This window comes from Miniopterus natalensis, chromosome 2, assembly GCF_054644295.1.
Source record: "Miniopterus natalensis isolate mMinNat1 chromosome 2, mMinNat1.hap1, whole genome shotgun sequence".
In the NCBI taxonomy this organism is placed as follows: Eukaryota; Metazoa; Chordata; class Mammalia; order Chiroptera; family Miniopteridae; genus Miniopterus; species Miniopterus natalensis.
In genome coordinates, this window is record NC_142082.1 from 97,746,083 (window position 1) to 97,770,499 (window position 24,417).

Sequence of the window (24,417 nt, forward strand, 5' to 3'; positions counted from 1 at the left end):
TCCTTTTCCCAGAGCCTCAAGAGCATTTCACTCTCCTGGCCCAAGAAGTGACAGTCTCTTAGTTACCCCCTAAAACAAAGGCCTTGTCTGGAAGAACAATATGATATTGAATGAGCTCATTGGGACAGTTTGATTACTTATTTTGTTATAAAGGACACTTGAGAATTGTTGAGTGGGCCTTCTATCACTAAAGTGTGTACACTTCACGGCTGGTTAGATCTTTTGCCTGGGCTCATTTAATATTTTAACCAGATAATTATACTTATCTTTCAGTCTTTAACTTAACTTTAGACAAAGATTTTTCTTAATTTCTGCATGAGGCCCATCCAACCCAGGCTCTTTATATCTCAGCAGCATGAAAATGCACACAACAGTATATGTTACTCCTTTTACCTTAAAGGGCATTTCTAGCATTACAATAATATTCCCATCCATCCCCTGGTCATGACCATGATTCTAGACTGTGGGTCAGGGACTGAGTCCATTTCTTCATGCCACAGGACCCTCAAACCTACCCAAACACCACTCTCAGCACCAACACACAATCACAAGAGCAAAGGTGAAGGTCATGATCAGAGCTGTGGCCAGGGCCAGACTGTCCTGGAAGGTGGTGGGAGCAGAGGGGCCAGCAAGGCAGAGTTTTGAATACTCTGGCTGTGGGGTGATAAAGACCTGGAACCAGGCCTTGGCAGAGGTGATGGTGACCAAGACCCAGATGTGGGAGATGTCACTGGGAAAGGAAAGCATGAGGCATGTTAGGATGAAAGAATGAGGAATGCTGTGAATAAACAACAGAGAAGGTTGGAAAGGACTCCAGTTTCTTGCCTGGTACTGACTGATAGTGAAATCCCGCATCTATGATGAGGAAGTAGAACACAATGAGGGACCTGGAGGAGAGAGATGAAGTCACAGCTTAACATGGGTGGGAAGAAAAGATTCAGCTTTGGAGGTGACTATCAGCAACACAGGGAAATAACAAGGAAAATCTTGTCTCAGGGGTCGAGTGATATTTATATACAAACAATGATCATTCTTACTCATATACACAATTCATCTTTCATGGGGTTGATTACTGGTCATATTTTGTTGTAATTACTGATTTATATAGGTAGGTCTCTTTCACCAGACAACCCTGTTCTAAGAGCAGCGACTTAGGTTAAAGACATCTCAGGGTATTAGAATTTAAAATTTTTTTTCTGCTGTCTACACAAATGGTACTTGAAGGCTGAAAGCAGCAGGTCAATCAGCGTGGCCAAAGATGCGTTCTTTGTATTTTCAGGAAGAAAAATACATTCTAGGAGCCCCCCCTCCCCCACCAGCAATGGAATCGCAGCTGCAAGTTTGCACTGAAGGCTGAGAAATCAAGAACCTGCCTCTTTCTGCCATTGGGGTGTGGGGAGGGAGGAGGGGGGATGAACAGAGGAGAAAGGGGCTGGGAATGGCTTTTGCTGGGCCACCAGTAAGAATAGAGGCTCTGGAGCCAGAAGCAAATTTGAACCTGGCCACCAGCACTTACTGAAACACTTCCCTGGGGAAGTCTATTTGTTTTTTTGTTTTAGGTTTTTCATCTATAAAATGGTATTTGTCTCAATAGAATCTGATGAAATTTAAATGAGATAGTACTTAGCATGGTAGCTGAAACAGTACTATTTTTCTTAGAAGACTGCAAGACCCAGCTTAAAGGGGCATGGACAGGTAAAACAGTCAGTGAAAAAGCCTTTTCAAATTAGTAGTTTCGTCTGAACAATAAAATTGAAATTTAAACCTCATTGTAAAATATTGGTATTTCAACAACAATGGAAATGTCGAAAACAGGAAAACATTTTGTCAATTTTTTTCGTAATGACAAAATTAAGGTCTTTCTTTCTTTCACATTATTAAGGATATTTCATCTACTGTTGGATGGCATTCAAACAAATAATTATTGTATGTGTTCATTTTAATCTAATGACAGATTTCAATAAACTAATAAACTTCTGCTCTGACCTGAGGTTCATCAGTTTCACTTACTGTTAATCAACATCTTTATCTTGCAAATAATGATGATAGGTAGCACTGTTTGGCGCTTATCCTAGAGTCTAGGTTTGATTCTTGGCTCGGATGCTTGCAGCGGTATGTGAAAAATAGAGTCACGGTGAAGATTAGAGACAATGATGTATCTGCCATGGTACAGTTTATAGTTTAAGATGTTACTACTGGCTGCCTCCTATTCTCCCTTGGCAAAAGAACCCCTATCTTGTTTGGGTAGCAGGTAGAAGTCTGTGTCCTATAGCAGGTGGACCAACCCAGTGCTAATCCCAGTCAACCTGGCCAGTGACTGGCACACAACCCAATTCCAGTCAAAGGAAGGCAAGTGGAAGTTTGCGGGGATCTTTGGCGAAATCTTCTTTCCAGAAGAAAGACTTACCTGGGCCTCCTTCCTTCCTGACTCGTAAGAAAAACAAAGATGTTTAGAGCTGATGGAGCCATCTTGTGATCATGCAGTGACAAGCCTGAAGACAGGAATGTCTGGGTCCTTGTGCTTCTCAACCCATCTGAAACTTCCCAGTTCCAGGCTGTGTGTTAGGCAAGCCCATTAAAAGTCTTTATTCTTTCAGCCATCATGAAGTTATTCAGTTATTTATAGCAAAAGCATCCTAAAATAACACACATTTCAAATCACTAGATGGCAAAAATTACTTCTATGAACAGCATGTATGTTACTGTACTGTATTAGTGTCAAGAGGGATTTGGGGTTTAGAAATGAAAATCACTGATCTTCAGAATCCTACTCAATCCTTTCCAACTTATATATTTTCTTAAGTAAAGCAGTGATGAATTGCAAAAGATAATAATTAGATTTTGAACTCTTTGCCCCTCTAAAAAAATGATAATAAGCATTAAATGGCTAACAAAATGGTTAACGAAAAAGATGCTAAGGTAAATAGATTTTGGGGTATTTAAAATGTGATAGAATCTTCATTCTCATTCATAATATCTATTTTTATTAAAGTTCAAGCATTTAAAATGGTTAGTTATAAAAAGTTATTCTTTTTTTCAGTTGAAAATGGGCCAGGTTTTCAAACACCTTCAGAATTGATCTCTCCATTGGTATAAGACTAGGGTTAACTTTTCCACGATAATAAGGACTGAGGGTTTGTTAGTAAATGGAATGTGAAATCACAAGGTAAGTCTAAAATGTCTCTTATTTTCCTGTTTTCTTGCAATTGTATTCAGTCAAATAAAATAGAAGCAGGGCAGGTTGTCTTGCACTCTCAACCTGGAAGAAAAGATGAGAACAGGCCTCAGGGCCACTGTCAAAGCAGGGAAGTGAAACAGAACACTCAGTCTGGCCCAATGAAGGGCTCGGCTTCTCTCTAAACTCCCCAAGGAAGCTAAAATTCTCTTTAGAAAAGCAGAAGATTATATTTGGGGAGCTGAAACAGTACAAATGATACTACATCTAAGACCATCTGTCATTCAATTGCAAGACCTCATTTTTAGGGAAGATTTGTTTCAAATGTGGCTTTCAAAAACTCAAAGTTGAAAAGCAGAGTTTTTAAAAAAGAAAAACTGCAATTTTTCTTCTAATTGGTGCTCTAACTTAAATATTTTAAAGTAACTGCTTATAATTTGCTAAAGTCACAGGCAAATATTTACCGAGAGCAACTCTTTTAGTTTACAATTCTTTAAACCTGTCACAGAGCCTTCTGCCTCGCTGCGGTCACTAAGGTGAATGGTATGGCCAAGCAAACAACGTCTCAGCCAGACTTCTTAGTAGCACCCTGCACTCTTATTCACTTTGTGTTTCTACATGGCTTCGCTGAAACAAATCTATCCAACCGGAGGACAGTATCCTTTGCCTGTATGATCATATGTTATAAAAACCTCCAGAATGCCAGGAATTTCCACAAACATCATTATCTCCCTGTGCAGAAACAAAAGCTTATCTTCAGATCAAAAGACAGCCCTGTTCACCTCTACTGAGTTAGATACACAGTCACTTTACTGTAAAAAAACAACAGAAAAAACCTGATAGGCTATGTAGTGTGACAACTTTTTCTTATTCAGGATACTGAAAAGTGAGCTAGCCCAAGAAACTGACCAAGCTTAGAAATCTAGTCAGAGATCCCATCTCTCCTTATCAGTCAGGTTTAATAATGAACAACTTGACCTCTTCGGCCTGGCCTTAGTGGTGTGGGAGCAATAACTGACAAAGATGCTGTTTACATAAACCCCATTTTTCAATGGAGGTCTTCAAAACCCTTCCCATAAGACCGCTGGAGACAAACTGTTAGGTTTGTTCCTGTCCTGTAAGGAAGTGAGGGAAAGACATAAACAAGGTCACACATAGCAAAATAAAAAATAGAAACAGGGAAGAAAAGCCTAATCTTGTATTTGTACAATTGAAACATTTTATTGATTTGCCTAATCCTTCCTACAGAAATACGTGTAACATTCAAATGGAATTTTACTAAAGTATTGCCCTAGTTAATTTAATACCCTTTCCTTTTCATGGCTGCCAAAATACATATTTACCTGTTTAAGGCTGAACTCAATGAAGTCAGCCTAGTGTTCTTAAGGTTAAGAAGAAATCTTTAATGGCAATTTTTGTATATTTCCATAATGTTGTGCTTGTGACATTAGCTGAGAAGTCCTGGAAATTTCAAAGCCATCTTCGACTGCTAAACAACTCTGTGCTTGCCATTGATTAAAACAGCAGAGGCAGTCAGAGCTGTATATCAAATTAGAGTTGATAAAAGCACTTAATGTAGATTGGAATGCCTTTTTGAAAAAGATTTCAACTCTCTTAAGTTGACATGACAACAAATTCTTACAGCAGAATAAAAGTATTAGCTGAAATTTTATGGCTTTAGCTTAAATTTCCATCTGCAGCTCATCAAATGACTACACAGTAGGAAGGAATTAAACCAAAATCAGACTCATTATAGAGTCTGATATGCTGGCAGAATATAAACTTTCACTGCCGAGCATCTGGAGTTTTGAGTGACTAACATTGAAATGCTTGTGTTTGTATGTTCTGTGGAAGAGAAGAAAAGTGTAAGAATGAATATAGGTGAGATATGTAATTAAACTTAACTTATAGAAATATATGAACACACACACACCCTCTTCCCTTTAATCCCATAAATATTCTGAAGAGTGAGGGGCCACTTAAAATGAAGGATAACTGACTTTAAATTAGTCCCACGTCAAAATTCCAATGAACATGGTAACTCTTGTTCCCATCTTTCTGATGTAAAGAATGCCTGTCTGAAACGTTTTCCCAAATCCCGGCATCTGTGTGTCAGGATAAATAATTTACACTTCCTCCTCTCTCTCAGCCATCCTGCTAGGTGGAATATTCTAAAATGTTTACAGGACTTGGCCTGCAAACACCAGGCTTCCAATAGCTTTCTGATGCAGTGAAAGTAAAACTCCATAAAGTCAAAATCAACAGAATCTATCAAACACATCATCCCAAATAAAATTCTCTAGGCCACACTCTGTCTCTGAAATACCACTGGCTCCTCTCCCTGGGCTTCTTTTAAATCCTGGGAACTTCCATGCTAATATTCCTGAATCCTGGGCCTAACAAGGAAGGAAGGGAAGCTCTGAGATCCTTGACTAGAGGAGCCAGATCTCATTTTCAGCTATGATGCTCCCAAAGCAATGAGTCTAATTAGTGCACAGTAGATGTTTAATAAAGAAGTACTGAATAGGTTTTGCCGTGCTTCTCTGACACTGTTGGATACCAAGGCATTTTGGAGCAATAACCAAGAAAAGCTGACACTAAGTGAGATAGTAAGTTTTTGAGTATAATCCAGCATTGGAAAGTAAGCAAAAATGTTCTTATGGAAAAGGCTGTTCCCATCACTGCCTCTCCAAGCCTGGGAGATACAACTTTTTAGCTCGAAGGGAGCATTCTCTTCTTCATGCAGCCCACAGTTCTACAAGGAGCAATATTTACACGAGTCTGGTTAGTGGGATCTATCGAATGAAAAAAGTTAGTCAGGAAAAAAATGAAATAAAGTTGTGTACTATCTTTTCCACAAATGCCATTCAGCTTTCCAGGAAGTGGGTGCCTGCTGGCTGAGCCCTCTGCACTGGGTGCTGTGCACACAGCGGGTGATTCCAGGAGGCACCACATGGTAGAAATTCAGAAATGTGTAAGGTTGAAAAAAGGGGACTAAGGACTAAGGAAATGCTAGGGTACAAATGTTAGGGTACAATCTAGAAAAACTTAATACATGTATTTTTGGGGTATATCTTAAATGATAAATGACAAGGTATATAATGCATAAAAAAGTCCTATCCAGTGTAAAGACCATGGACTATGATTATTTGTTTATCTGAACCTGATATGGGTATGTCATACCACAGAAACTAAACTTTGGGAAAAATTAAGCCTTATCATCCCAAACCAGGAACACTTAAGAAGAAGCTAGTATATTCATAATCAATGCATCTTAGTCATCAAATGAGGTCATCTGTCTGAAGGCACTGAATAAACTACCAGGCGCTAGATAAATTTAAGGTTTAGTCCTAGCCAAGAACCTACATAAAAAACTTTATGTGGGGCTGTCAATCAGCAGAGCAGCCCCAACAGTCAAATGTCATTTCTCATTAACCCAAACCCACTTCTGCACTCAGCTCATTCTGAATATCACATAAGCTCAAAAACATAGACATCACTAATAAGATCAGGACCTATGCAACCCATCCTACTCCTTGAGCTGTATCCAAAAGTGAACTAATGAGTCATGAGTATTAAATTGTTTTGGAACAAATATCTTTTTTTTTTTTCATATATCTTTATTGATTTCAGAGAGAGGAAGGGAGAGGGGGAGAGAGATAGAAACATCAGTGATGAGAGAGTCATTGATTGGCTGCCTCCTGCATGCCCCTCACTGGGGATGGAGCCCACAACCCGGGCATGTGTCCTGACTGGGAATCAAAACGAGATCTCTTGGATCATAGGCCAATGCTCAACCACTGAGCCACACATGGCTGGGCAGGACAGATGTCTTTTAAATAAATGGAATATCTGCATGTTGTATCAGTTGATACAGTTAAATACTGGCAACTTTCTCAAAAACCCTGGGCTATTCCCAGATTGTAACATTGTTGGGTTATCTTCCCTCCTTGCCCATTGTAGTTTGTCTCTCTGACTCTTCAGCTCTTTTTGGTGCAAAAGTAGGGAAAGACATTGAAATCGAATCATTTTGTGCTGCCAGTGTGTGGAGATTTTTATGGTAAAATGAGACACTTGAATTATAGATCGATTTCTATTATCACTGGAAATATTCTCTCTGTTCTCATAGTTAAAGAGAAGTAGGGGTTTGCTACTGTTTCCTACAAAGAATACAACATATTATAGAAACATCAGCAAGAAGCAAACGACAATTCTAAAAGAAGTAAAGATCATTAATACATTTTTATTTCCTGGAGCCATTTAAATTATGAATTTACATAGATGTTAAAATGAAAGAAATCAACATAAAACACTCCTAACAGAAGAAAAGTACCTTTTTACTATAATCCTTGTGTGTGTGTGTGACATCAAATGACCATAGTGTGCAGAACCGCTTGTGTGTTATTATAAAGACTTGTCAATACTTAAGTCTTTCAAACAGGTCTATGCTAAGGGGATGGTGGTGGTCTCCAGCACTGAGAGAGAGAGAGGGAGAGTCCATCAGGGCTGCCCAGGGAGGGAGGAAGCTAAGAACGAGCAGGGCATCAGACATCAAGAATAAAAGTACCTATAAAGCACTAAGTTGTGTAAAGTGCTCTCAATCCTTTGATCATCCTATGGGTGATTTTAAAAATGAGGTTATCTACTGCATTGGGGGAAGGGTTGGGGTTCAGGGCACTTACTAGCATCCTGGCTCTGAGCAAATCACTTCCTCAACTCTCATTTTTCTTTTTTTATCTGTAAAATACGGATGATACATAACTTGCAGGATTATTGGAAAGAGTGAAGGTGATAAACAGAGGGGTCATATGGCCTCCTTTGCCCAGGACTGTCCCAATTCATGCCTAGTGTACCAGCATTATTGTTAACTTGCACTCTCAAAAGTGTCCCAGTTTGCACAAATAATAATGTGGCTGCCCTACATATAAATTACCAAACCTAACATTCAACACAGAGTGGGCTCATAGCCAATGTGGCAGTATGTTACTCTAGGGCTGTTCATATGTTTAAACAACCAACCAACTAACCAACCAACCAGAACAACAACACCTCTAGTTTGTCTCTATCATAAATCCAGGCATTGCCCTTGTCTACTTAGAGTAGATGCTGATTTGGTGTTTTGTGTCTCATTAGGCCTATGAGCAACGTTAGCAGAAGGGACCACAGCTGCAGAAATACTGGAGTAATGCTGAGTGCCTGGATCAGTGCTGGGTACCTTCTCCTGTTGAAAGAACTGAGTGAGCAGTATTTTAGCGGTAAATCAAGCAACAAATCAACAAATGACATGTGCTGGCGAGGGTGTGGAGAAAGGGGAACCCTGGTACACTGCTGGTGGGAATGCAGACTGGTGCAGCCACTACGGAAAACAGTATGGAGTTTCCTCAAAAAATTAAAAATGGAACTGTCTTTTGACCCTGTGATCCCACTCCTAGGAATATATCCTAAGAATCCTGAAACACTAATCAGAAAGAATATATGCACCCCTATGTTCATAGCAGCCCAATTTACAATAGCTAAGATCTGGAAACAGCCCAAATGCCCATCAGCAGATGAGTGGATAAGAAAGCTGTGGGACATTTACACATGGAATACCACGCAGCTGTAAAGAATAATCTCGTACCCTTTGGGATAGTATGGATGGACCTGGAGAAAATTATGCTAAGCGAAATAAGTCAGGCACAGAAAGACAAATGTCGACATGATCTCACTTATATGTGGCATCTAAAGAACTTAATAAACTGATTAACAAAATAGATTCTGTGACATGGAAGAGGGGATCAGACTGATGAATCTCAGAGGGAAGGTAGGGGTCGGTGGGTGGGTAGGGAGAGATTAACCATAGAATTTATATGCATATATGAATAACCCAAAGACACAGACAATAGTGTGGGGTGGGAGGGGGTCAATGGGGAGAAAAGGGGACATCTGTAATATTTTGAACAATTAAAAAAAAAAAGAACTGAGTGAGGTAAATACTGCTCTGTTGGATTTAGGCAACTTGGTTAAACCCCTTTCCTTTTCTATTTATTTAAACCAACTCTATAAAGAGGCTAAAACTAACATCTTGAGATTTTTCAAGAGCCTTTCTCCTAGTGTCTTTGTGTACATGGTTGACACAAATCAGGACCATAAGCACTGTTCTGCTGCCGGTCTGTGGTGTTTTCGAACCTCGCTTGCACAGAATTTTTCATCCCCAGAGCTAACCCTATGCCAACTGGCACTTCTATGTTGGACAGAAACAGTGTCCTTAGCACCACAACCTAACTCACTATCTGAAAAATGCCACATTCAATTCTGAAAATTTTTGCAGGTTTTTCTACACCAACATTAGACATTTTACAACACACACCAGATCCTTCCAAAGGAAGCAAAAGGCAGTTTGTCAATGAAATGAATTAACTCGTTACTTGAAAGCGTTAATAAGCATTCAAAAGTTTCCCTCCATGGTGAAGCCAAATGTTATAGGAAGGGCACAAACTGCCTTGGAAAGGTAAAGGCCTTGAATAGATTCTAACTGTAACTTTGTCATTGGGCTGTGTTCACTGCACAAGGATGGATGTAAACGCCAGGAGAGCCAGTCAGAATTTTCAGATGGGCAGGAGAGCCCACACGCCCGCTCTACCCATCAACACACAACAAGCCCTCCTCTCTAGGAAACAGTTTGGAACTATCAGCTCTAAGCTTTTTCTATAGCAAACCTAAGAAGCCAAGGTGATTTTCTGCCATTGAGAAAATCCCCAGGCCACCCATGCTGGGGGAAGGTATGTACTTAGGGAAGGTAGGAACATTCTAATAGTAGCTGAGGTGGAAAAGGGACTAAAGTTAAAAGGTAAATCTAGAAAAAAAATATCCCAAAGCAAGCACCTAATTTCATCCTATATTCATGCAATTCCCTTCTCCAGGGCGTGGAAGAGTTGACTACACACAGAATGATTCCCTGAGGATCTCATGCTAAGAGAAAATATGGCCTAAGTCTGATTTTAAGTGGGTTTAGAGGAAAGGGCAGCATTGGAGTTTATTGTAAAAGCTCAATAAATGTTAAAAAAAAAAAGTAATGTGCTAGAAATTATCTGAGTGCTTTACATCTTAATATCTCATTGACTCCTGTGAGTTACTCATTACTGTATTTTTGCCTCTGTTGTAGAGATGAGAACATTGAGGCAGAGTAGTTAACTGTCCAAGGCCACACAAGTATAAGAGCAAGAGAACTGAACCAAACCTATTTGGTCCAGTGACTTGTGTGTTCCAGGTGAGGGTGTGCCAGGTGGGGGCTGACGTGTGTGTGGGCATGGACTGCAGAGCAAGGTAGTGAAATGCAGCGGAGGGAGAGCAGATTAAACATGGTGGGAGCAGAAAAACAACATGAGAGGATGAATGAGGAGTTCAGAGAAGGCCCTGAACGGTGGTCACGGACATTTGGGGGTAAGAGAAGCTGTGGTGTAGTCTTTGAAATGTTGGCAGAAGCCTCTCCAGGATGCTCTGTGTCACCACTGGAGTATTCCAGGTTAGATTGGCCACCGCAGGGCAGTAGCTGGGAGAATCACTGCGAGGCTGGGGACGGCCTGGACAAGAATGGGGAGGGAGCAGCAGAACAGGTGTCCGAGGGGATAGGAAAGCCGCTGCAGTGAGCCTTGCGAAGGACGTTTTATTCCCAGACATTAATGCCATTTTAATTCCCAGCGCCATTACAGTGACAGGGCAGCCTGCCGGAGTGGGCATGCCAACAAAGAAAGGGTGTCAACATGAACAGGGAATAAGAAACGAACTCATTTCACTGGGCAATGACTGACTCAGTTGGCTTGTTAATTCTCCAGTATGTAAAATGACCTTTCTCTCACAGTGCGCCATTCCTCGGGTGAGAATTAACAAAGCGCGCGCGCGCACACACACACACACACACACAACAACAACAACAACAAAAACCAAGCAAGTGGAAATCTTGGAAAAATTCATGGGATTATCTTTTCTCTTACTACCACTTTGCAAAGCAGCCAGCCATAGTTATAGAGTTCATTTCATTGTTTTTTAATTGTTGCATTTTTATAAATAAGCACTGCTCTATCATTAGGGGCCTGGTTCTCCTCACAGGTCCTCCCTGCAAACCTGTGATGCTGGGCAGCAGGCAGCTTGTCCCGTGTGCATCCTCCCAGCCAGGTTACCCTGAGTGGCTTAAAGCCCTAAGGTTTCTGTTTACTTTCTACTTTGTCTTCCATACAGACAAATTCCTTTCTCTCTTAGCTGCTGAAAATATGTAAAACAGGGAGTGATGCTAGATTACAAGCAGGTTAGTGTTGCAACAAGTTTAAAGACGACTAAGCATAAAGTATATTTCCTCTTCCTCTTTCAAGAACGGACTAAAAACATTTCGAGCCCCAAAGGAACGCTACAGAACACCAAGTTCTCTTTTCTGCAGTGCAGACATTAAGATCAAGGGCAGGGACCTGTCTTATTCACCTTTGCAGCCCCATAGCCTGGCACATAGTAGTTGTTGAATAAATAGTTGCTGAATGAATTGAAAGAATTCAAAATTGTATCCCAGAGGCTCCCCAAATACAAATGAACAGTCATTCTGAATGATTTTCTGATGTGAGTGTGGAGGGAGTGGGGAGAGCTTAGGAAGGGTGGAGGGAATAAATACTCTGTCTAGAGTAATTTAAAAATAGTCAAGGGGAGAAAGATTTTAAAAAGACATTCCACTGGTCTCAGTATTGTCAGAGCACAATTTTCTATCTAATAAAGCAATGACAAAAATTGATGGAAGAAAAAAAATCTGGCCTCAGAGAACCCAAAATGACTAAAAACCACTGGCTGATGTCAGACACACAGGAGGCCTTTCCAGTGTTGAGAAAACTGTTCCATAAAGAGCCCTGCATGTCAGATTCTTTTCATTAATCAAAGGGTGGAGAAACAAAGGGAGATTTATCCCGCAGTAGGAAGGATTACACACACAATAAATGAGTTATGGCTGTAACAGATAAAGGAATGCTATTTGGGTGACAGTATTGCTCCTAAATGGCTCCCCACTCGTAGAAAACAGCTTCTGACAAACCCCATAGTGTATATAGTGCAAAACAACCATGAAAAAATGGTTTCTGAGAATATCATTGAGAGATGCACATCCCTGCATACCTTAAAGCTGAAGAGACTTTGGCAGTTTTCTCAAAGCAATTATGGCTCAGGTTCTCCTGCCCAGGTTTTGTTTACAGAACCATCTTGGCCACAGGTCATTTGTGTAGGAGATAATTAATCGCCAGGTCTTAGCACACAGGTATGTAATTAGTATGCACCTAATATAACATCAAAATATTTCTTGGAAATTTTTTAAAAATTCTAAACAATTAAGGATCCATAATAGCTGACAATCTATTACCCAGAGCAAGTACAAAGGCTATTGGTGAAACAGGAAAGACTTTGTTTTTAAATTGTTCCAAAAACACAACACATTACTGATTCCCCCGAAGGCCTCATTTTCATTTGCTTCCAGATCCACAAAGCCTTAGAGGTTGTCTTTTTGAAATACCTTATTGCTAAAATCTTTAACTGGTCAAAGATGGAACTTAAGAAGCCAGAATAGTCTGATATCCTAATAAATGATTACGGTCAGAACCTCACTTGTTTACGTTTCAGGAAAGCACATTATTTGGACTATAGCAAACATCAGGATTGTTAAAAATTCAAATATTAAATAATGTCGTGAGCACCATCTACACAGATCAAATAAATGTGCAAATGCCTCTGTGTACAAAAAAGATGAGTCTTAGGTTTTGGACTATTAAGTACTTTTTGTCTTTAGACAATGCCCTAATAAAACAATTATGAAGTACTCTGAAACCCTGCTATACCCCTCTGGTTAAACCACAGTTCACAGAGTATTGAGATTAAGACTGAACAAATCTAATAAATACCAAAGGCCCAGCAAGGCAGGAAATGCAGTCCAAATGCCCTATGCTGTGCTCTGCCAGACTCAGAAGGGCCATCGCACTTGAAAATATAATCAAACAAAACCTGCTGAAATCCCACTGCAGCCTCTGCACCTAAGGAGAGCTAGTTCAGTCACTGACATTTTGATTTTCATAGCAGAGGAAGCAAAAAAACTTCTTTGGCTCACAGGCATATGCATCCAGTTGAGATTTTATTTCTCCCACCTTATACAACATCCAGCCAACAAACAAACGAACAAACAAAGGTTATTTTCTGTTACTCACTATTACTCCAGGATTTCAGTAAATATTTGATGCTGATCTCAAAGAAGCCAGAGTCCTGCTGGCTGGCCATGTCCGCGGCATACAAAGAGGCTCTGGGCTGGGCTGGGAGCAGCAGGAGGAGCAGGTACCGGGTGGAGAAGTGCCTGTCACAGGTTAGTGATGTCAGCAGGGGGTCAGAGCACACAGGGAGGCTCTGCAGATTTACCTCTCAGAGGACAGGGAGTCCTCATGTAAAGGACATGGAGGAGCAGGAGAGAGATGCTCAGCGCTCCTCCTCTTCAGGGTCCAGGACTTGTTTCTTATTTTTCTTATTTGCTGGGTGCCGCTCTCCCTCCAGCTCTCAAAGGTGGTGGCTGCTGCTTTCATTTCTGAGCTGCCATAACCAGAAGCGCCTGCTGCCGGCTGCCTACAGGCTTCGCTCTAGCCTGGTCTGAGGAGAACCTGCACCCTGATGATCGTTTTTCCCAGGGAGGGAGGGTCCTGGGCTGGCCTCCCGGACCCTGTGGAGAGCCTCAGCCCCAGCTCTCCCCAGGCAGCCGCGGTACGGCGAGGGATGGGCTGGGAGCACCGCCTCCTGCCTACCGCCTAGACCTGAGCTCCAACTCACAGGGCCCCTGACTCAGCTGCAGGAGGAATTTCCAAGCTTCTGCAGATCCTCTCAGTTCAGAAATGCTCCCAGTGAGCAGCCCTGTGCGCCCGGAGACTGCTGCTTCCCCTTGTGTCTGTCCGCGACACACGCAGCTGCATTGTGCTGCAGTGAGCCAGGCTGCACCCCTGGATCTGGTTGCAGTGACGTTTCTTAAAAGCCCCATCCTTCAGCCTCATTGCAGTAGGAAAGCTCGGCGACAAGAAGGTATTTGCTCAGGATTTTCTCCCTCTTCTTTCACTGGCAAAGTGGAATCTGCACTTTGTTGTGTCTCCCTCCCAGAAATGCTGTCATTTTGAGGGGCATACCAGCACCAAAGTGGGCTGCGCAAGGGACCAGTGCCAACTGCTCAGTGGGCTGATTCACAGAATGTCAGGCTCCACAGGGGATCTGTTTCTCAAACCTTTCATTTCTAAGAAGCACCGAGCCCAATAAAGCTTAGTTTATTTGTACTGAAAGGACAAGAAGCTAAAGCATTAGGTTCCTTGTTACACAATGGCTTTTTACTTCATGAAATCTTGGTATCAGGTGTCCTGATTTTGGTTAGCTTTGTTTCTCATTATCATTTAGCTTGATCAGGGCACTGAACAAGAGTATTTTAATTATGACAGGCTATGTCTGAGTAGGTGCAATTTGGCCAACCATCTCATAAACCATAGAATCCTTAATAAACCATATTGGTAATTAGCATAAAAATTGTTGTGCACCCCCCTCAAATCATTACACAAATAGGACTTCCTAGACTAACAGTTCATTTGAGAAAAATGAAAGGGAAAGAGAACAACACACTGTTTTTAAGACTAAGAATTTTAAAAATTTGACTTTTAAAACTATGTCCTGGAATGCTCTAAGACACCATCAATTTAATGACTTTTCAAAATACATGCATGTACACAAAAGGTAAGCATACCCCCCGTAGGATTTCCAGCTCAACTCACAGCACTTTATTTTCATGAAATCTCTCATTAGATTGGGTTCTTTTTCATTTACATGCATATGAGATTTGATGAGCTAATTTTGTTTTATCACCTACACAGTAAAACTTTGATATAACGGACTAATTCGGGCACGGGGGTGTCCGTTAAAGCCAAAAGTCCATTACATAATAAAGTAGGTTTTCTGAATGCATGTTAAATATCTGACAAATTAGTTACTTTAGCTGTTTTTACTTATGTAGACACATTTATGTAATTAAAATTAAGTATGTATGAGAAGTTTAATTTCCCAGAAATGTTTTCTACATATATCACTGTAATTTTAAATTTATACTGAATAGGTCTAGTAAATGCTGGCATTCACCAGTCACCACAAGTAAACAAATGCACACGACTGGGGTGTGGCTTACTGCATGTAGGAACATCTGCTGGCTTGAGTTAAAACTGCTGCAGAAAGTCACACCATGTGACAACAGAACCAATTACTGCACACAATGCAGTGTGGTCACATGCTAATCATTCGCCAAACATTGTTTACGAGTTTGTTAAATCTCTTGGATTTAAATATGTAGACTATAGTTGTGGATATGTAATATTTATTTTATATCAGGGAAATTACTACAGTGTTTTTGCCAACATATGGCCTATTTGCTAAAATTTGTTAAAAAACACACCAGTGAATTAATAAAAAAATAGCCTGTTAATTTCATTATAAGCAAATTTTGGTTAAAAGTATTTTAAAATTAACAAGGTGTTAATTTTCACATGTGACATATGAACCATTAAATGTGAACTCTGTTAAATAGAAGTCCACAAAATCGAGGGTTTATTGTAACTTGAATGTGTGTATTCCAGGTGAAATCGGACCCAAAGGTTTTACCTTGAAACAGTTATTACATCTGAAAACAGCTAATGTCCATGCCTACCTTTCTGGTGCCTCTCCCACTGTAGAAGGCAGTGGGTGACCAGGGTGCCTTGGAACTGATGAGCACAAAGATTCATAGGACATGCCCCTGGTCCTCCCTGGCACCAGTCCATACTGGCTATGAAACCCTGGGCAAGCTGTTGACCTCACTAAGCCTTAGTTTATTCATCTGTAAAATGGGAATAATAGTGGTACCCACCTCACTTGTTTGTTAGGAAGATTCAAGGACATTAGGAATGAAGAGTGGTTAGCATAGTGACTTGCATAAAGTAAACAATGGAATGTTAGCTATATTGATTTTTATTATGAACCCTTAGGGACTCAGAATAGAACTTTAAATTTTAAAAAAAATACATGTTTTTAGGGTTAGCAGGCCCAAACCCCCACAGGCAAGCAAACTGACAATGAAGAGTAACATGAAAGGTTTGTAAGCATGTATCAAGGAATAGAAGAAGTAGTGCAGATGATGGGAGCAGCATTTGTTTCTCCCCAAATCTAGAAATTTTAGTTCATATGTACAATAGCCAGTGGTTGTGGACAACCATTTACTTGGTGTAAAGAACTTAATTTCAGTATAAACTGGCTCTGGGCAGCACTGGTGATGCTGTGTCCTGAGTTGTAGCTGCTGGAATTGTGAATATTAACTGAGAAAGTGAAACATGGTGTCTAATTTTCTCCCACATTTTTTCAAGTGAAAAAGTTAACTAAATGGTCGACACACACAAATTGGTGGAGAAATTGTGCATATGCCAATTTTTTGTTAAAATCTTTTTCTTTGAACTATACTGCTTTGAGATCTCATTTCAGAAGAATGGCATAAACAGTCTTCAGCCACAGTTGTGATGGTTGTAAATGCTCACAATTGTGCATTCTTATGGTTTATCCATCCCTGGAGCTTGCAAGTGTTCACTTAAAACATTCTTCAAATGGTTGGCTTCTTGTTTGCAAGCCAGCTGATATAGTAGCAACCAAAGATTCCAGTGCTTGAGCATATGAGAGACTGTCTGCTTACCCTGTGCTAGAAATAACAGCATCTAAAGTGAAGACTTAAGGAAAACTTAGTGACTACTAGATTATCCCTAGTACTCTGCATTGTCACAGAAATTTAGTTAACATCTTAAAACTGAACATGTATGTATGTTGCTTAGATAAATGTAATCACTGTCAACATCTATATGATCTGGGATTTTGTTTATATTTTGAAATGGGAGCATTTTTGTTTACAAGTTCATTAAAAACTAAAAACTGTTTCTGTAAGGAAAAAATATGTTTTTATTGATTCAGAGAGAGGAAGGGAGAGGGAGAGAGAGATAGAAACATCAATGATAAGAGAGAGTTACTGATCAGCTGCCTCCTGCACGCCCCCTACTGGGGATCAAGCTCACAACCCAAGCATGTGCCCTGAACGGGAATCGAACCACGATATCCTGGATCTTAGGTCAATGTTCAACCTCTCAGTCATGCCCACCAAGCTAGAACTTTAAAATTTAAATTAAATACATATTTGTACCATTTTTGTGACTGAGAAAGCCTATGAGTTTTAAACACCAAAGACAAATATTTGGGGATAGCAAGTTGGAGGCATTTAAAAACAGCAGCAGTGAGCAAACATGCTATAATATATTGTTACTCAGGCATCCAGAGATGCTCTCTGTTGATTTTATAAAAGAGATCTTAACTGGCTTTTCAAGGTTTTCAATACTACTATAAACATAGCAATTTGTGAGGAAATTTAAACGCTATTTAGAAAATAATGTTTTAGTGGCATCTGGTTTTCCCTGTGAAGAGTGAATCAGCAACTAAGCACCCAGTTTCTGCCCATTAAACATGAAATCTTGTCCAGTGTGTGCTTTTGTTCCTCATTCTAGTGCCTTTAAAGAGAACATATACTGTAAACGAACAGAAAAGGCCTTTGTTTTGTTGAAGGGTCTACAAATCAAACAGAATGACACCTGCTGCTGGCTGGAAGAAAACCTTTATCCTCTGTCTCCTCTTTTTCTGAGGGGGGAGGGGTGTTATAAAAAAATGTGGTGAGAACAGGCACCTGGACAAACGTACTTAAACTATAACAGTAAAGTCTGAATTTGTCCCTGGCTTGTTATATTACGTCAGTTGTCATTTAACATGACCCCAGGTTATTTCAGCTTTCATATCTTAAAAACCTTAGGAGAACATATAATGGATCTTGAAGCAAGAAGTTGGGCATAGATGTTGGGGATTGGCAGAAAGGTAACAGTAATACAGGAAAAGAAGGAGGCCTCAGGAAATGGTATCAGAGTGGAAAAAAAGTCCGAAAGTTACCTGAGACAAGTGGTAACAATAAATGACACCATCTACATTTATTTAACATTAATATTGTGCTAAAAATACATATGTTATCATATTTAATCCTTACCCCAAACCTATGAAGTACTCTTTTTTAAAAAAAAAAAAAAAAAGTTTTTTATTGATTTTAGAGAGAGAGGAATAGAGGAGAGAGATATAGAAACATCCATGAGAGAGAAACAATAACATCGATTGGCTGCCTTCTGTATGCCCCCTGCTGGGGATCAAGCCAGAAACCCAGGCATGTGCCCTGACAGGGAATTGAACTGGAGACCTCTTGGTGCATGTGTCAACCACTGAGCAACACTGGCCGGTCTATGAAGTACTCCTAATAGCCCCATTTTAGAGATTAGAAAAATTGATGCTTAAAGAGGCATACAATAAGGTCAATAGTCACAGAGCTGGTAAAATTTAGGTGTAGAAAATATGAGAACTTCAGTCATTTCTTTTTTTAAAATCACAAGCAATAGGAAAATCATGGTTTCCAATTTCCTTAGAGAAAGTTCAGGAAGAAGCTCCTTATCACTAATAGGAGTACTTCAGGCCCCATTGACTCTCTGGGACCACAGTTGACCCTTGAACAACACAGGGTTGGGGGTAGTTGGTCACCCTTTCCCTCTCTTACCTCCCCACCTTGTAGACAAAAATCCACATATAACTTTTGACTCCCCAAAAACTTAACTAGTAATAGCCTACTGTTGACTGGAAACCTTACCAATAACATAAACAGTTGATTAACTCATATTTTGTATATAATATGGGTTATATACTGTATCCTTTTTTAAAAATATATCTTTATTGATTTCAGAGAGAAAAAGGGAGAGGGGGAGAGAGAGAGATAGAAACATCAATGATGAGAGAGTCATTGATCGGCTGCCTCTTGCACGCCCCCTACAGGGGATTGAGCCCGCAACCCTGGCATGTGTCCTGACTGGGAATCGAACCACGATCTCCTGGATCCTAGGTTGGTGCTCAACCTCTGAGCCACGCCTGGCTGGGCATATATATACTGTGTTCTTACAATAAAGTAAGCTAGAGAGAAGAAAATGTTATTACAAAAATCATAAGTTTCATTTGCAAATCTTCTCAAATTATTGCAAATCTCCAAAAATTTTTCCAGTATACTGATTGAAGAAAATCTGCTTTTACGTGAATCTGCAGTATAAACCTGTGTTGTTCAAGGGTCAGCTGTTCTCACTGCCTTCTTGCCTGGAGAGGGAAATGTTCCCTGGGGGCTCTAGTCCCAACCCAAAGGAAACTAGATAAGAATGCTATTCTTTTTCACATTAATTTGATTCCTGGTACAGGGTGTCATCTATACAAGGATACCTGACCTGGGATGGGGAGTGAAGGTGGAAATTCAGTCTGAAACCTACTTTCCAGCCTGCAAAGGGGTAGTCATGAGCTGTATCCACCCTGGTATGGAGTGCATCTGCCCAATACTCGATCCACAGGAAGGGAGCCCTATTTGTGGTCAAGATACCCGATGCACTCGTGCAGTGGGAACTAAGAAAACAGTGTTTCAGAAAGGCAGTGGCCAACTGGTCACCTACGTTTCAGGTTGCTCAATGGCAGTGGGGTGAGAGTGGTACAGGGTAAGTATGTAGTTCACAGTCTCTGCATTTCCCTGCTTCCTGCCTTGATTCCGATTGCAACTTGCTGTCCACCTCTCCCTCCAGAAGAGCTGTATCTCACTCAGTTGTGTCTGCCTGACAGCTCCGGGAACAATTAAGTCCTCATGCAAAAGACTTAGCGAATCAGTGACTGAACAGGCTTGTCGTACACGCCCAGCGCTATCTGTTGCCTGTGAAAAACAACGTGCAACTGAAGTGCAACTGGTTTGTGTTTTAATTCATATTTAATTTTCCTTTTCTTAGTATTTGTGACAGTTTTTTTTAAGACAAAAGTGTGAGGTGTTCAAAAAAATGTGAAAACAAAGCTCAGCACATACTCTGAATGTTTGTCAGCATCAAGAGCCATCGCCTAATAATTTTAAAACATCTGATAGAATTGATTGAGTTAGGATTAGAATCCACCCCTTTCCTGGGGATGGCTGCACATGGGCACACATATGTAATTATTGTCACAGGACATGCACATTCAGGCAGACTGTATTAGGCAGAAAAGAAATGTTTTACTAGCAATCTGAGGAAACAAAGAAAAATCACTTAATGTAAAAAAAAATTCCTTTGTCAATTTCTGATCAGCAGTTTCAAAGTCCAAAAACACATCAAATATACTATCTCCCTACTATTACAGTACACTGTGCCAAGTCAGATTAAGCATCTACTGGGTTGAGTTAGAAAGATAGCACCTGAGATCAATGGTGACAATTAAGGAGACAGGATTTTATTTTTCTTTACATGGTAGAATAAGAGGCCTTTCAGAGATAGCTTAAAGAGCCACGTGTTGAGAAAGTCGCAAAATTATTTTTCAGTCTCTTTTAGATACTTTATTTGGGCTGATCTATCCATGCTGAGAAATAGAGAATACATGGGAAGTGATGCCACACAATGTTCATTACGTAAACATAAAATGCAATCATCATTCCCTTAAAAAATCCAACCCACATAGACAAACTATCACAAAAATAAATTCTGTGAGTTTTGAAAACATTTACTCCATGACTATCCAATACAAATAATTTTTTCAAATGAAATATATTTTAAAAATGTAATGTAACTGAACTTCATTAAAGCATAGCTGGTAGCACAGATCCACATGCAAATAAGGAAAATTATGTCTCTTAAAATTGTTTTCAGCAAAAGATAGCAGCAGAACTTCCCCACTTGCATCCCCTGCAAAGGAGTTTTATATGAAAACCAAGGCCAAGACAAAAGAAGTGGATGTTAGTCCAGAGCAGCAATTTTCAACCTTTTTCATCTCATTGCACACATAAACTAATTACTAAAATTCTTGGCACAGCAAAAAAATATATTTTTTGCCAATCTGACAAAAAAAGATATAATTTTAATTCATTCACACCAGATAGCTATTGTGTTGGCTCTTGTCATTTTTTTTTAAATTTGACAATCTAAGGGAGAGAGGCCATGTATGACACACCCACAGCCAACAACATACTTAATGGGCAAAAACTAAAGCCATTTCCCTTAAGATCAGGAACAAGACAGGGATGTCCTCTTTCACCACTCTCATTCACCATAGCCCTGGAAGTCCTAGCCACAGCAATCAGACAAGAAGAAGAAATAAAAAGCATTCAAATTGGAAATGCTTGATATGATATGATACTGTATATAGAGAACCCTAAAGATTCCACCAAAAAACTGCTAGAACTGATAAATGAATTCAGGAAAGTAGTAGGGTACAAAATAAATATTTAGAAATCAGTTGCATTTTTATATACCAATAATGAACTAGCAGAAAGGAAAACTAAGAAAACAATCCATTTACAATTGCTTCAAAAAACTAAAATACCTAGGAATAAATTTAACCAAGGATTTAAAAGACCTATACTCAAAAATTAAAAGACCCTGAAGAAAGTAATTAAAGAAGATACAAATAAATGGAAACATGTTTTGTGTTCATGAATAAGAAGAATTAACATCATTAAAATGTCCATACTACCCAAAGCAATCTATAGATTCAGTGCAATCCCTGTTAAAATACCAATGGCGTATTTCACAGAACAAGAACAAATAGTCCAAATATTCATATGGAACCACAAAAGACCCAGAACAGACTCAGCAATATTGAGAAAGAAGAACAAAGTTGGGGGTATCATGCTACGTGGTATCAAACTATACTACAAAGCTGTAGTAACCAAGACAGCATGGTGGTGGCATAAAAACAGACTCATAGATCAGTGGATCAGAATAGAGAGCCCAGAAATAAACCCAGGTCTACATGGTCAATTAATATTTGAGAAAAGAGGGAAAAACATACCATGGGGTAAAGACAGTTTATTCAATAAGCGGTGCTAGAAAAATTGGACAGATACTTGCAAAAAAAATGAAACTGGACCACCTCCTTACACCATATACAAGAATAAACTCAGAATGAATTAAAGACCTAAATGTAAGACTCGAAACCATAAAAATTCTAGATGAAAACATAGGCAGTAAAATCTCTGACATTTCTCTTAGCAGTCTTTTTTCTGATATATGTCTTTAGGCAAGGGAAACAAAAGAAAAAATAAACAAATGGGATTACATCAAAGTAAAGAGTTTTTGCACAGCAAAGGAAACCATCAACAAAATGAAAAGACAACCCATCTAATGGGAGAACATATTCATCAATGATATATCTGATAAGGGGTTAATATCAAAAATTATAAAGTACTATAAAACTCACCAACAAAAAAGGAAACAATCCAATTTAAAAATGGACAAAGTACCTAAATAGACACTTCTCCAAAGAGGACATACAGATGGCCAAGGGACATATGAAAGGTGCTCAACATCACTAATCATCAGAGAGATGCAAATTTAAACCACAATGAGATATTACCTCACACCTGTCAGAATGGATACCATCAACAAATCAACAAACGACAAGTGTTGGCGAGGACGTGGAGAAAAGGGGACCCTCATGCCCTGTTGGTAGGAGTGCAGACTGGCGCAGTCACTGTGAAAAGCAGTGTGAAGTTACCTCAAAAAATTTAAAATGGAACTGCCTTATGACCCAGCAGTTCCAGTTCTGGGAATATATCCAAAGATACCTGAAACACTAATTCAAAGGAATATATGCGCCCCTATGTTCATAGCAGCATTATTTACACCAAGGAATGCTACTCAGCTGTAAAAAAAGAAGGAAATCTTACCTTTTGCTTCAGCATGGATGGACCCAGAGAGTATTATGCTGAGTGAAATAAGCTAGTCAGAGAAAGGCAAGTACCATATGATTTCATTTATATGTGGAATCTAATTAACAAAATAAACTAACAAAGTAGAGACAGACTTATGGATACAGAGAACAGATTGACAGCTGTCAGAGGGGAAGGGTTGGGGCTGGATGAGAAGGGCAAAGGGATTAAGCAAAGAAAAAAAAGAAAGACTCATGGGCACAGACAAGAGTGTGGTGATTACCAAAGGGAAGGGGGCCTGGGGGAAGTGGGAGGAGGTAGGAGCGGGTAAAGTGGGTATAAATGGTGGTGGAAGGAGACTTGACTTGGGGTGATAAGCACACAATGCAATATACAGATGATATACTGTAAAATTGTATACCTGAAACCTATATAATTTTATTAACCAGTATCACTCCCATAAATTCAATAAAAAATAGATTTAAAAAGAGAGATTTCCATTATTTAATGACAAAAGCCTTACCTCTAGGGCTAGAGCTAATATTCCCCCTAATATCCCCAATTTCATACACAAAAATAAATATTAGATTTTAAATCATAAGGGGAAGGTAAACTTTTCCTCAAAGGTACAATTTAATGTATATAGTTACTGAAATTTATAATTTTAAAGTCAACGAAATTGGGAGAAATTAGAAACAGATTTTTTTTTCTATGCTTGTTACTTAAATTTATACATACTAAAAAATTTTCCTTTTTTCCCTTCTCAGTGTGATCACCTGTTATAGTTAACCTACTAACAAAGGTTGAAGAACTGGGAATCAGGAAACTATTCTGCTCTTTTTTTTTTTTTTGGACCCTGATACTGTGACCTTGGACAAGGTACTTCTCTACTAAATAAAGAACTCTGTCCCTTAGAGCAGGTCATGCTCTTGAGAGGAACCATGGGCTGGTGAAAGCAGAACACTGGGTAATAAATTACTTTATATAAGTCTTTGGCATACATTATCTGAATGTTTTGGCAACAGATTCATGCTCTCGATTATGTTTTCATAATGCCAGTATCAAAAGTATCCAGTATAAAGCACACACTGGCTGATTAGTAGAAGAAGATGACACAGGGCCAAAAAATAATTGAAAATTAGAAAGATAAATCAGTATGAAAATAATCGAGCTGTCTGCTGTGAAATTAGTGATGCAATCTCAGAGTGCTTTGTTCAGCCCAGAGAAACACTGATAGAAACTGGACAAGTCTTGTACCCCAGGGTGAATGACAGCTGAAGCCGGTTATTATCACTGAGATGGAGAAGAGTTGAACTAAGGAATTAAAGATACATAGAACATCTCTTCATTTGGAACTAATGCTTTAAAAAAAAAGTCTACTTTACTGAGCATCACTGATTAAGCCTTCAAAGTCTTCAAAATGACCACTGTTCATGGTGCTGTG

At 39.5% G+C, this 24,417-nt stretch overlaps 1 protein-coding gene across 2 annotated transcripts in view; it reads right to left on the reverse strand.

The window, feature by feature from the left end:
- FRY (FRY microtubule binding protein) overlaps positions 1 to 24,417 on the reverse strand; it is a 505,671-nt gene that overhangs the window by 297,499 nt on the left and 183,755 nt on the right. The window contains exon 1 of one of the 2 annotated variants that reach the window (XM_016213841.2): positions 13,381 to 13,692. The exons of the other annotated variant lie outside the window; for it this stretch is intronic. Within the exon in view, the coding sequence (XP_016069327.2) occupies positions 13,381 to 13,450 (70 nt within the window). The 5' untranslated portion in view covers positions 13,451 to 13,692. Of the gene's footprint in view, positions 1 to 13,380; positions 13,693 to 24,417 lie in introns of those variants that run through there. 2 annotated transcript variants of the gene reach the window in all.